At 37.0% G+C, this 12,020-nt stretch overlaps 1 protein-coding gene across 1 annotated transcript in view; it reads left to right on the top strand.

Moving 5' to 3' along the window:
- ADAMTS5 (ADAM metallopeptidase with thrombospondin type 1 motif 5) overlaps positions 1-12,020 on the top strand; it is a 79,610-nt gene that overhangs the window by 38,420 nt on the left and 29,170 nt on the right. The window contains exon 3 of the mRNA XM_044670277.1: positions 8,049-8,216. Coding sequence (XP_044526212.1) covers positions 8,049-8,216 — 168 coding nt within the window. The remainder of the gene's footprint in view (positions 1-8,048; positions 8,217-12,020) is intronic.

The following is a 12,020-nucleotide window of genomic DNA, read 5'->3' as shown; positions in this document are numbered from 1 at the left end:
TGTCTTGGAATATCTTGAGATCTATTTATCATCTCTGATAATCTGATAGGGATGGCTTAGTTGATAAGGAAATAACGGGACACGGGAGACTATCTTGACTATTAACTCATAGCTGCTTCTCCGAAGTGCCATTGAGTCCCAAGTTTATTATATAAGAAATTCAAACTCCCTTTCACTCAAAAGCACAAGGATAGTTTCCCACAACTACACAGAGCTGTATTTTTTTTAAAACCCTTAACTTTGGTGTATTGTCTCATAGGTGGAAGAGTGGTAAGGGTGGGCAATGGGGGTCAAGTGACTTGCCCAGGGTCACACAGCTGGGAAGTGGCTGAGGCCGGATTTGAACCTAGGACCTCCTGTCTCTAGGCCTGACTCTCAATCCACTGAGCTACCCAGCTGCCCCCACAGAGCTGTATTTTTAACATAGACAATACAACAGGCTTCGAAGCTTCAAGGTGAAGATAACAACCAGGATGGACTTTCAGCTATATTTGTTATCACCAAGCCAAGTCTGAGAATACTTTTCTCAGGGGCAAATGCCCCAACTAACTAAGGTTTCGACCTTGGCTACATTTCTGACCAAAAGGGAAGAATGTTAAGCTTTTAGCTGCTGGTTAGCTAGGAACTTAAAGCTTTTCAATAAGGCCACAATACTTTTCAACAAGAAATCACAAGGATCACAAAAGGGGTCAAAAGAGGAGTCTCAGATTTTTATCTATTCTCTTATTGGCTTCCCACAGGAATATATGGGTTCTTTTCCTTTTCCCTCATCTCCTTAGTTTCTCCTTTAAAAATTTGGATGCTATACCATTTGGTGCATATATGTTGAGTACTGATATTTTTTCACTATTTATACTGCCTTTTATCAAGATGTAATTACCTTCCTTATCTCTTTTAATCAAATCTGTTTTTACTTTATCTTTGTCTTAGATTACAATCACTACTCCTGCCTTCTTTGTCTCAGTTAGATTCTACTCCAGCCTCTTACCTTTACCATGTGTGTCTCTACCTGCCTCAAGTGTGTTTTTTGTAGACAACATATGGTCAGATATGGTTTTTAATGGTTTTTAATCCATTCTGCTATCCACTTCCGTTTTATGGGTGAGTTCATCCATTCACATTCATAGTTAGGATTATCATCTCTGTATTACTCTCCATTTTAACTTCCTTCTTTAATCCTAATCTTTCTCTTTTCTCTCTTACTCTCCCCTTCAGTGTTTCCCTTTAAGTTAATCTTCCCCCTTTTCCCTCCATTGCATTACTCCGCTTTCCACCACCTCCTTTCTTATTCCCCTCTTACTATAGGGCCTTTTGAATGCCCCCCCAAACTCCCCTCCCTTACATTACTCCCCTCCCCACCACCCCATTTCTTATTACCCTTCTACTTCTTTATAGGGTAACGACAATTCTATACCCCAATGTATCTGACTGTTCTGCCCTCTCCAGATCAATTCCAATGAGAGTAAGGTTTAAGGGTTACCTATTGCCAACCTCTTCCTCTCTTCCATTGTATTCGTCTTTTTCTTTCCCCCTCCCTGCACATTTCTCTTAGTATTATCCTCTTTTTTCACCCCTAGTTTTTAATATATTTTTGACATATTCTATACAGCTTACCACTGCATCCTCTATGTATGCTTCTGACTATTATGAAAATAATAAAAATTTTTAAGAGTTATAGATTTTATCTTTCCATATAAGAATATATGCCATTTGACCTTATTGAAGCCCTTAATTTTTTTCTCTTTCTTATTTAGTTTTTTATGCTTCTCTTGAATTCTATATTTGGGCATCAAATTTTCTGTTTAAGTCTGCTCTTTTTTTCCAGGAATGCTTAGAAGTCTTCTATTTTATTAAATGACCATTTCCCCTGAAAGAATTTAGTCAGTTTTGCTGGGTAGTTGATTTTTGGTTGTAGGCCCAGTTCCCTTGCCTTCCAGAATATCATATTCCATGCCTTCCGGTCTTTCAGTGTGGATGCTGCCAGATCCTGCATAATCCTGACTGGGGCTCCATGATATCTGAATTGTTTGTTTCTAGCAGTATGTAGTGTCTTCTCCTTGGTCTGGGAATTCTTGAGCTGGCTATAACATTCCTGGGAGTTGTGATTTGGAGACTTAATATAGGAGGCGATCTGTGGATTCTTTCAGTTTCTATTTTACCCTCTTGTACAAGAATATCAGGGCAGTTTTCTTGAATAATTTCCTGTAGTATGATGTCTAGACTTTTTCTTTGGTTATGACTTTTGGGTAGTCCAATAATTTTTAAATTGTCTCTCCTGGATCCTATTTTCCAGGTCAGTTGTTTTCTCGATGAGGTGTCTCATATTATCTTCAATTTTAATTGTTTTGATTTTGTTTTATTATTTCTTCGTGTCTTGTGAAGACATTAGCTTCTAATTGCCCAATTCTAATTCTTAAAGATTAAATTTCTTACATGACCTTTTGATTCTCTTTTTCCTTTAGGTTCAAATCATCTCTTCTTCTGACTTTTTTTAAGTCATTTTCCAGCAGGTCAATTCTGGTCTAATGCCTGTGCCTCTGTTTCCAGATGATCTATTTTGTTTTTAGGCCACTACTTTCCTTTTGCCATTTTTCTTAAACCTATCTTATTTGATTTTTAAATTCCTTTTTCAGCTCCTCTAGGACTTGCATCCAGTTCCTTGGTTTTTTTGAGGCTTTGCCTGATGTTCCCAGGATCTTATCCTTTGTTGGTTCTGTTCTTTGCTCCTTGCCCCCATAGAAACTTTCAATTGTAGCTTTCTTTTTTTTCTCTTGTTTACTCGTTTTATTTATTTGTCTATTTTTTCCTCCCTATGGATTATAAATTTGCTGCTCTGATGATTTACTGAACCAAAGTGTTTGAGCTTCCATGCTCTGAGACCAAATCTTCTCTTTTCTCAATCCTCTGCTGGTATACTGGATTCAATAGGTTGAGCTAACCTACTGAGCTAACCTGTCCTGAGGAAAATTCTTCACTATAGCCAGTAGGGCCAAGGGTGTCTAGCCAGGTACACACCTCCCTCCCCAATTCCTCCCTGTCAGCTATTGTCAGAGCTCTTCTTTTTCTTCTTCTTCTCTTCCTCCTCCTCCTTCTCCTCCTCTTTCTTCTTATTTTTTAAACCCTTACCTTCCATCTTGGAATCAATACTATGTATTGGTTCCAAGGCAGAAGAGTGGTAAAGGCTAGGCAATGGGAGTTATGTGACTTGCCCAGGGTCACACAGCTGGGAAGTGTCTGAGGCCAGATTTGAACCAAAGACCTCCCATCTCTTGGCCTGGATCTCAATCCACTGAGCTACTCAGCTACCCACTCTACTTTCTTCCTAATCTTAGCTGCATTCTTTTTATTTGTACAGAAACTTTTTATTTTAATGTCATCAAAATTATCCATTTTATATCTCACAGTCTTATTAAACATCTTTGTTTCCTCATAAATTCCTCTACTATCCATAAATATTTTTTAAGAAACAAAAAGAAAAAGAAAATCAATGTAACTGATCAAAAATCAGAATGTTTGAAATTATGTGCAGTGTTTCAGCCTTGTGGAACTCCTGCCTCTACAAAGGAGTGCTATTGTGAAAGTCTTCTCATATCTTTTCTTCAGAGCCATAAGTGTTCTTTATATTTTTGCAATATACACTTTTGGGGGTGTTCTGCTTCTTTCTATTTACATTGAGGTTAAGTCATCATGCATACTATTTTCTTGACTCTACCCTTTACAGCAATTCATGTAGGTCTTTATAATTTCTTACAGCACAGTAATATTCTTTTTCATTTATGTAATTTTAACCATTCCCTAATCAATGCCAATGGGTATGTACTACATTTCCAATTCTTTGTTATAATAAAAAATGCTGCTATAAATATTTTAGTGAATAATGGGTCATAAGCCATGTAGTGGAGACTTTTGGTCAAAGAGTATGAACATTTTGATCACTTTTTAAAAAAGAATTCCAAATTGTTTCCCAAAATGGTTGTACAAATTCAAAAGTTCACTAACATATTTTTCCCACAAACCATCCAGCATAATTGGTTTTCTATGCCTTCCATTTATCTTCCTGATTTTATCAATTGATCCTACCAGTCCCACTGCCCCATGTTTCTTCTCCCTTCCTAAGTTACACTCTATGACCAAGGACCAAGTAAGGTCAACAAGCATTCAAGCTTGATGGCATTAGAAGGGCAGCTTGCCATTGGCTGACCCAAGATCAGCCACACTCTCTATGCCCTTAAACAACTAACTTGCCTGCTCTAGAGACTGAAAGAAGCAGCTACAGTATATGTGATCCCAATGGTCTAGAGGATAATTAGCTTAGAAGGAAGGAAGGAAAGGAGCATTTAGTAAGTGTCTATTATATACCAAGCAGTGTGCTAAAGGTTCTATAAATGTTATCTCATTTTAATCCTCACAGCAACCTTGGGAGGTAAGTTTGATTATCTCCATTTTATAGTTGAGAAAACTGAGGCAAACAAGCACTTTGCTGAAGATCACATAGCTCTTAAAATTGAGGCTGGATTGAACCCAGATCATCCTGACTCCAGGTCCAGCACTCTACTCACTGCATTACCTAACTACCTAAAGAGTGTAACCCCTAACAGCATAGAAAAGAGTCAACTATGGATTCAAGAGAAAGTTCTGAAAGGTGAGAAGTCCAGAAAGTCCAACCAACCAACTCACTCAGTAGAGACCCAGCTTGAAGACACTACAAAAGAGAACACCAGAATACCAAAGTGCCAGAGGCATCAGTGGTCTTGACCACCTGCTTTCTCTTCAGTATGCTTCACAACCAATAAAATTGTGTAGTTTGTGCCTATTCTTCCTACCATTACTGTTCATCTTTATGAGAGAGTAAGCCCAAGGTTTATAGGGGGAATGTTTTATTGGTGCTATTAGTACCATTTTTTTCTTAGGAAATGTGAAGCTTTAGGCTATGGCTTTGAGAGTGGGGACCCACAGAATTGTGGGGATCAATAGCAGGAACTGAGCCACTTTGACATGAAGTAATGGCGATAGTCTGCCTAAGAATATGCTAGCTACATACACCTGGCACTAACTGGTCCATTGAGATAAACACAGGGTCCACAAAGTCTATGCAGATGAGTTGGCTAGAAGGCCAAAGGCTGGAGCCTCAGTGGTCTGGCTCTGTTAGGCAGAATAGAGATCTGGGTCCTTGGCATTTCACACAGAATAGGTGGAAATGTTGATAAGCCAAGAAACAGGTCACAGGATCTGGGTAGAATCAGGGAAGACTTCTCAAGATTCAGGAAACCTCCAAGGGAATCAGGACCACACCTTCTTTCTTTAGCTTGGTCCAAAGATGGCCACAGGAAGGAAGCTACTTTCTCATCTGTCTGCAGAGTTCAACCACCCTCCTTGGAATCTCAGCATCTCCTCTTATTAGTCCCCACTGTTCCAGAACCTCACCTGTTCAGTTCTACTCATGTGGCAGCTCTCCTCTGCAAATAATTTGCAAATGCTCAAGCCTTCTGCAACTTTTCCATACTATCCATTTCCTTTCTATAATACATAAACATGAGAACCCATACCCAAAGCCTAAATTATCTTCCTTTTCAGTGAACAATGAGTAGAATACAAGTTAGTCAGGATTCTCAGGAAAGCCAACATATTGCTATTGAAATGGATGATGTATATTTTTAGAATTTCTGTCAAGTCCAGGTAATTGATTAGTTTTGTTTTTTTATAGTGTTAAAATTCTTTGAAGTAATCAGAACTTGGATTATGTTCATTTTTATGATGTTCCTTATACAATCGCATTGTTTGACTAGCTCTTTTTACCTTGTAAAGGTTAAAAATTAAAGGGTTGGACTAAATTTATAGAGTATGGTCAGTGAGAATTATTACTCGTCAGAATGACTTTTCTATGGTGGTTTATTTACAAAAGGAGAAAGACTGAAAGTAAGGAAATCAGAGAGATTACTCCAGCCTGGCCTGAACCAGGCAGGGCTTCAGAGGCCCCAGCAAAGGGGGTCCAGAGGTAAATTAAACAAGAGTTTTATCCACAAGGCCTCCTCCAAGACAAGCAGGCCTCTTCGGAGGCTAGTACCTCCAGAAAAACCCAGGAAAAGGAAGCCAGCCTTTTTCACTCACCCACGTGGCAATTCTAAGGGAAAATTCAAGAGCAGTCTGAGGTTCCAAATAGGAACTCCTTCAGGGTCAAGTTGAAGGCCAAAGACCCTGACATTTAGGAAGTTCTTGCCACTTTTAAAGACTATTCTTTTCATCACTTCCTGTGCCTTCCTTCCACTTTATGTGGACAAATTACAGGTAAAGCTTTGCTTAGGACTGCCCAGGGGGCAGTCAGTTGATTCTGATTTGTCACCTACTATTATACATGTGGGTCACAGACCTCCCCCACTTAAGGATGAGTGGGCAGGGGAGAATTAATCCCATCTTCACAATCCCCCCTTTGATCATTTGAGAGACTAGTCTTCCCAACTGACCATTTGACATAATCATCTCGTACCCCTAAAAATCTTCTAACTACAGGTGCATATAAAATTTCACCTTCTAAGGGGGAACTACAATAGTTAGAGATAAGAGAGAAATAGAAGAGGGAGAAAGCAAAACCAATGTTTGCTAGGTGCATTGACAAGCCAATTAGGGGGCATTCCCCTTTGGCATCAAAGTGTACATTAAAAATAAATGTGTTCAACCCCCTTCCGTTCAATCAGTTGCACCCCAAAGTTCATTCTGGATCTTCTTGATGCAGTGTAGGTTTCTGCAGGCATCTTTCTCCAAACAGTTCATTTTCTGGATTCAAATCATTAACAAGCCTCTTTCCCTGAAAATTTTCTTGAACAAAATTTTAAATTGTGGAGTTTATGAAAATACATACATTCTTCCTGAGGAGGGTGTTGACCAACACCCAGATCAACTTAGTATACATGGTTGAGTTATGGGGTATATGAGCCAATTATCAAAAGAAAAACCAAAAACATTAAAAAAACAAATAGAAGAAAAATTAAATTTTGGAAGAAAGAAAAAATTCAAAATCAAAATATCAAAAATCTATGTATATAAAAATTTCTGAGTAAACAAGAATAAATTCATAACAGGCCCTTGTATTAGGGTCCAATTAAAATAATTTCTGTCCCACAAGTCTGTAGGACAAAACGCAGTAATATTGAACTTACCCATTGGCAGCCAGGACTACAGAAAGTTGCCATACTATAATGGAGAAAAAAGGACTAGATTTTTTGTGTGAAAGGGTGGTGTCATTCCCTGGTCTGATTTTATCTTCACTCCCAGGGATAGGGGGAGCCAGGATGATAGCCAAACTTACCTCCAGGAAAACCAGGAAAGTCAGCCTTTTTCACTCACCCACATGGCAAATTCTAAGGGAAAAATTCAAGAGCAGTCTGAGGTTCCAAACAGGAACTCCTTCAGGGTCAAGTTGAAGGCCAAAGACCCTGACACAGGAAGTTCTTGCCACTTTTAAAGACCATTCTTTTCGTCATTTCCTGTGTTTTCCTCACACTTTATGTGGACCAATTATAGCTAAAGCTTTGCTTAGGACTGCCCAGGGGGCAGTCAGTTGATTCTGATTCGTCATCCACTATTGCACACATGGGTCACAGACCTCCCCCACTTAAGGATAAGTGGTGTGTATACATTTCTGGTGAACAAAACTAAAAATGGGCAGGGGGAGAGTTAATCTCATCTTCACAATCTTAAGTATCATAGAAAATCAATAGATAATGATAGTTTGCCTTTGCATAGTGCTTCAAATACAGTATTTTATTTTATTTTTATTGACTAATCTATAAGGCAGATAGGCCTAGTATTGTTAGTATCAGTTTTCCAGATATGTATCTGGAAATTGAGAACTAGTATGTTTGTGAACTTTCTACAGTCACAAAACTAGTTAAACTAGTTAATATGAACTTCCTATGGTCACAGAAACTAGAACTTAGATATGTACCCTAGCCCTTCTAACTCAAATGTATAAGTATTTTTGACAAAATTATCACATTTTGCTCTCTTATATTTTAACAGCATCTATAAATTTAATTTTTTTGTTCTTGTAGGACACCTACTTGGACTATCTCATGATGATTCCAAATTTTGTGAGGACAACTATGGCTCCATGGAAGATAAACGCTTAATGTCTTCCATCCTAACTAGCATTGATGCTTCCAAACCTTGGTCCAAGTGTACCTCAGCAACCATTACAGAGTTCTTGGATGATGGTCATGGTATGTATTGTTTCAGTTCAAACTGTATATAAGATCAAACCATGTAGTTTCTCATGAGCATTATAATATTTTATATCCTTGTAATTTGAAGCTTTCAATTCATGCAACTTGAGTTCATCATCACAATAGAGGATAGTGGAGGAAGTAATACAAACCTTTCTGGTTCTATAATGATGATAATTTTACTTTTGGATTTAAAAATTTGAAAGGAAATAGCAAATTCCTCAATATTACTCTGAAAGCCTGGATGTTATTCTCATCTTCACCACTGTTTTCCTATAAGACTTTGAGATTTTTGTTCAGAGAATCACATGAACTAAAAAGTTGTTAGAGACCTTAAAGACCATGTAGTTTTACCTACACCTAAGCAAAAATTCATTTTATAGGACCACAGATAAGTGGCCATTCAGTCTTTGTATGAAGAGTTTCAGTGAGCTATTTATTATATATTTATTAAATTTAGCTAAAGTTTAAATAAAGCCATCAGTAACTATTCTTTGGGCATAGTCTCTCAGCCAGTTCTGAATCCACTTAACTATACTTGTCACTTAGCCCTCATATAATCATTATAGTACATGCTCTGAAGCTACTATCCCAACTCCTACCCACACTAATGAATGGAATCTCAAAATTATGACTATTAGGTCCCCTCATGACTTCAGAGGTACCTTTGAAAACTTGTAGGATATGTTTTCTAATGTTATATAGCTCATAAATGTCCACCTATGTTATTTCTCTCTATAATCAACATTCCATATCAGTTAGTCAACCAGTTTTAATTAGCTTTTAGAAAGAGGTATTTACTAAGCTGGTTGAGTAACAACATTAGTAAAAACTGTTCCTCCCTCCCCTCAAAAGTCTGTGTCACACACACACACACACACACACACACACACAAATATATATATTGAGTCCAAGAAAAAGTAGAATCAAATTTGGAGTATACATGGAGGTAAAGGGTAATAAGAGCTCCTGAAAGTCCTTTTTTTTGCTGGAGTCCTCAAGATATCCCCCTAGGTATGGTATTGATTTTTCTGCATCAGCTTTTTGCAGAGCATTAAATCTATACACAATATCTTCTTAGCTCCGGAAGCAGCCACTACTGATCTGGTCTAATGAGAAAGTAAGATATCCTCTAGACATTCAAAGTTTACAAGCTCCTATTCTAGTCAAGGAAGTAGTTGGTGGGGAGGAAGAGGAGATAAAGATCAGGACAGAGCAGCTCTGAGAGGAATCAATTCTTTTACAGAGATTAACTAGAAATACTTCTCCACTTGTTTGAATCTCTAAGATTCTGAACCTTACTCAATTAAAATAGACTTTCCTACCTATTTTTATTTACTGGAAGAGGTGTAGTAGGGAAAGGGTTGTTCACACCTAGTTAAAAAAGATATGCTCTCACTAATAAATGTATGGGGAGAAGCATCTTACCATTTACTTTAAGTGAGGTTGGCTAACATCATCAACTCAGTAACTCTTCATCTTTTACATTATCCATACATTTTATATCATCACAAAGATGGTATTAGAAACTTTGTTAAATATTTTAGGAAAATATACTGTATATTAATACATTTTGGATATAGTGTTGTGACAGAGTTATTTGTCACATATATTATTTTTCATGAATAGGAAACAATTCATTTTGCTTCTCTGACCCATTTATTAACTCTCAGAATGGCTTAACCATCTACTTAAATGCTTAAACCATCTACAGGTATACTTGTAGGGTGGAGAACTAGCTTCTTCCCAGTCCTCTTCCTAAGAAAAATAGAATGGAAGATTTTCTTCTCAAATGACTTGCAAGAATGTTTTGTGGACTTCAAAGATTAGAAATGGGGGTGGGGGAGAAACCAACCACAGTTTGAATAATTGTAAATACTGCAAATCCTCTAAACAAATTTTAGATTTATCTTGTTGAGTATGAAGACAGACATTTTTTAAAATAAATTTTACACATTGGTAAATAACTATTACACTATATTTAGAAAATAATATTATAAAACCCTTACCTTTCATCTTAGAACCAATACTGTGTATTGGTTCCAAGGCAGAAGAATGGTAAGAGCTAGGCAATGGGTGTTAATTAACTTTCCCAGCTAGGGACAGCTAGGAAGTATATGACACCAGAGTGGAATCCAGGACCTCCCATCCCCCATCTCTAGGCCCCTAGCTCTGTCCACTGAGCCACCTAGCTGCCTCTACTGAAGCTTCTTGATGAGAGAGAAAAAATGAGTAGAAACTTAAAAAAAAATCCAAAATTCAAGAGAAACAAAAAGGTAAATAAGCGAAAAATCATAAGGAAACAGACATAAACATAAATATCTGTTTATATTCTAATAAGGTAAGATGATACTTCTGTCCTTTCAGAATCCTATTATCATTAGGAGTTATAAATGGAGTCTAATACAACAGACAGCCTAGGAGTGGGTTTGTTATATTTTGATGATCATAACTGTAGAAGAAAATTAGTAAGGGGCATGGGGGAAAAAGATTATCTCACATAGTTTTGGTATACATATGTAGAAGACTATAAAAAAGGAGAGAGTGAGGGGATTGGGGGATACTTGGCTACCACTATCATCTGAACTGCTCAAAGGAGGGAAGAATATATATATTTGTGTACAAACACATACAAATTGAGTACAGAAATATATTTCACTCAACAGGGAAACAGAAAGAAAAGGAAGAAGGAGGCATAGGAAAGTGGTAATTAATTAACAATTAAAATGTAATTAAAGTAGGGATTCATTGTAATCAAAACAAACTCTTATTTAGGAAGGTGTCTCTAAAAGAGAAATGTAAAAGAAAAGTATGAAAGGAACCAGTAATTAGATATAGGTTGAGAGTAAGAAAAGACATGCAAATTGAATAAAACCTAGAACACTGATCTAGAGCACAAGTGTCTCCTGTTCTTTATAAAGATGGGGGGGTGAGGGTGAGAAATGAATATAAGGGAAATAAGAAATTATGATAGAGAGAAGATCTACTTAACTATAATTACTGTGACTATCAATGGAATAACCTCACCCCTGAAACTGAAGAGGATATCAGAATGGATTAGAAACCAGAATATGACAATGTGTTGTTTAAGGAAACGCATTTGAAACATAAATATTTACTTGGAATTAAAACAAAAGGCTGAATTAAAATCTATTATGCTTCAGCTTAATTTTTTAAAAAGCCAGGGAAGCTAATCATGATCTCAGACAAAGCAAAAGCAAAAATAGATTTAATAAAAAAATAAACAGGGGAATTACATTTTCACATGAAAGGTGCACAGACAAGGAATTTATGTTGACACTGGACATTTGTAAATGATGTATGTAGCATCACAATTTTAAAAAGAAAAGCTAAATGAATTATAGGGAAACTATAATAATGGAGAGTTTTGACATACACTTTTGGGACCTAGATAGGTCTAACCAAAAAAATATTAAGAGTAAGGAAAGAACTGAAAAGAATTTTAGAAAAATTAGATATGACAAACCTGTAGAAACAGAATGGGAATAGAATGCCATCTACCTATTTTTCAGGTATGCATGGTGCTTTCGCAAATATTAACCATATACAGTGATCCCTCACCTATCATGGGAGTTACATTCCAGAGACCCCTGCTATAGGGTGAAAATCCACAAAGTAGTAGGGTACTGAATTTCCATTATGTAGAGTATGGTATTCAGCCACAAAATCCTGCAATATAGTGAAAACTCCATAATACAGATTTAGATATATATGTTTAAAAAACCCACAATACAGTGAAGCCAGGATAAGCAATCCGCAATATAATGAGGGATGACTGTA

Source organism: Gracilinanus agilis, chromosome 3 (genome assembly GCF_016433145.1).
Source record: "Gracilinanus agilis isolate LMUSP501 chromosome 3, AgileGrace, whole genome shotgun sequence".
NCBI classification, from domain to species: domain Eukaryota; kingdom Metazoa; phylum Chordata; class Mammalia; order Didelphimorphia; family Didelphidae; genus Gracilinanus; species Gracilinanus agilis.
The sequence above is the reverse complement of the archived record's forward strand: the minus strand, read 5'-3'. Positions and strand labels throughout refer to the sequence as shown.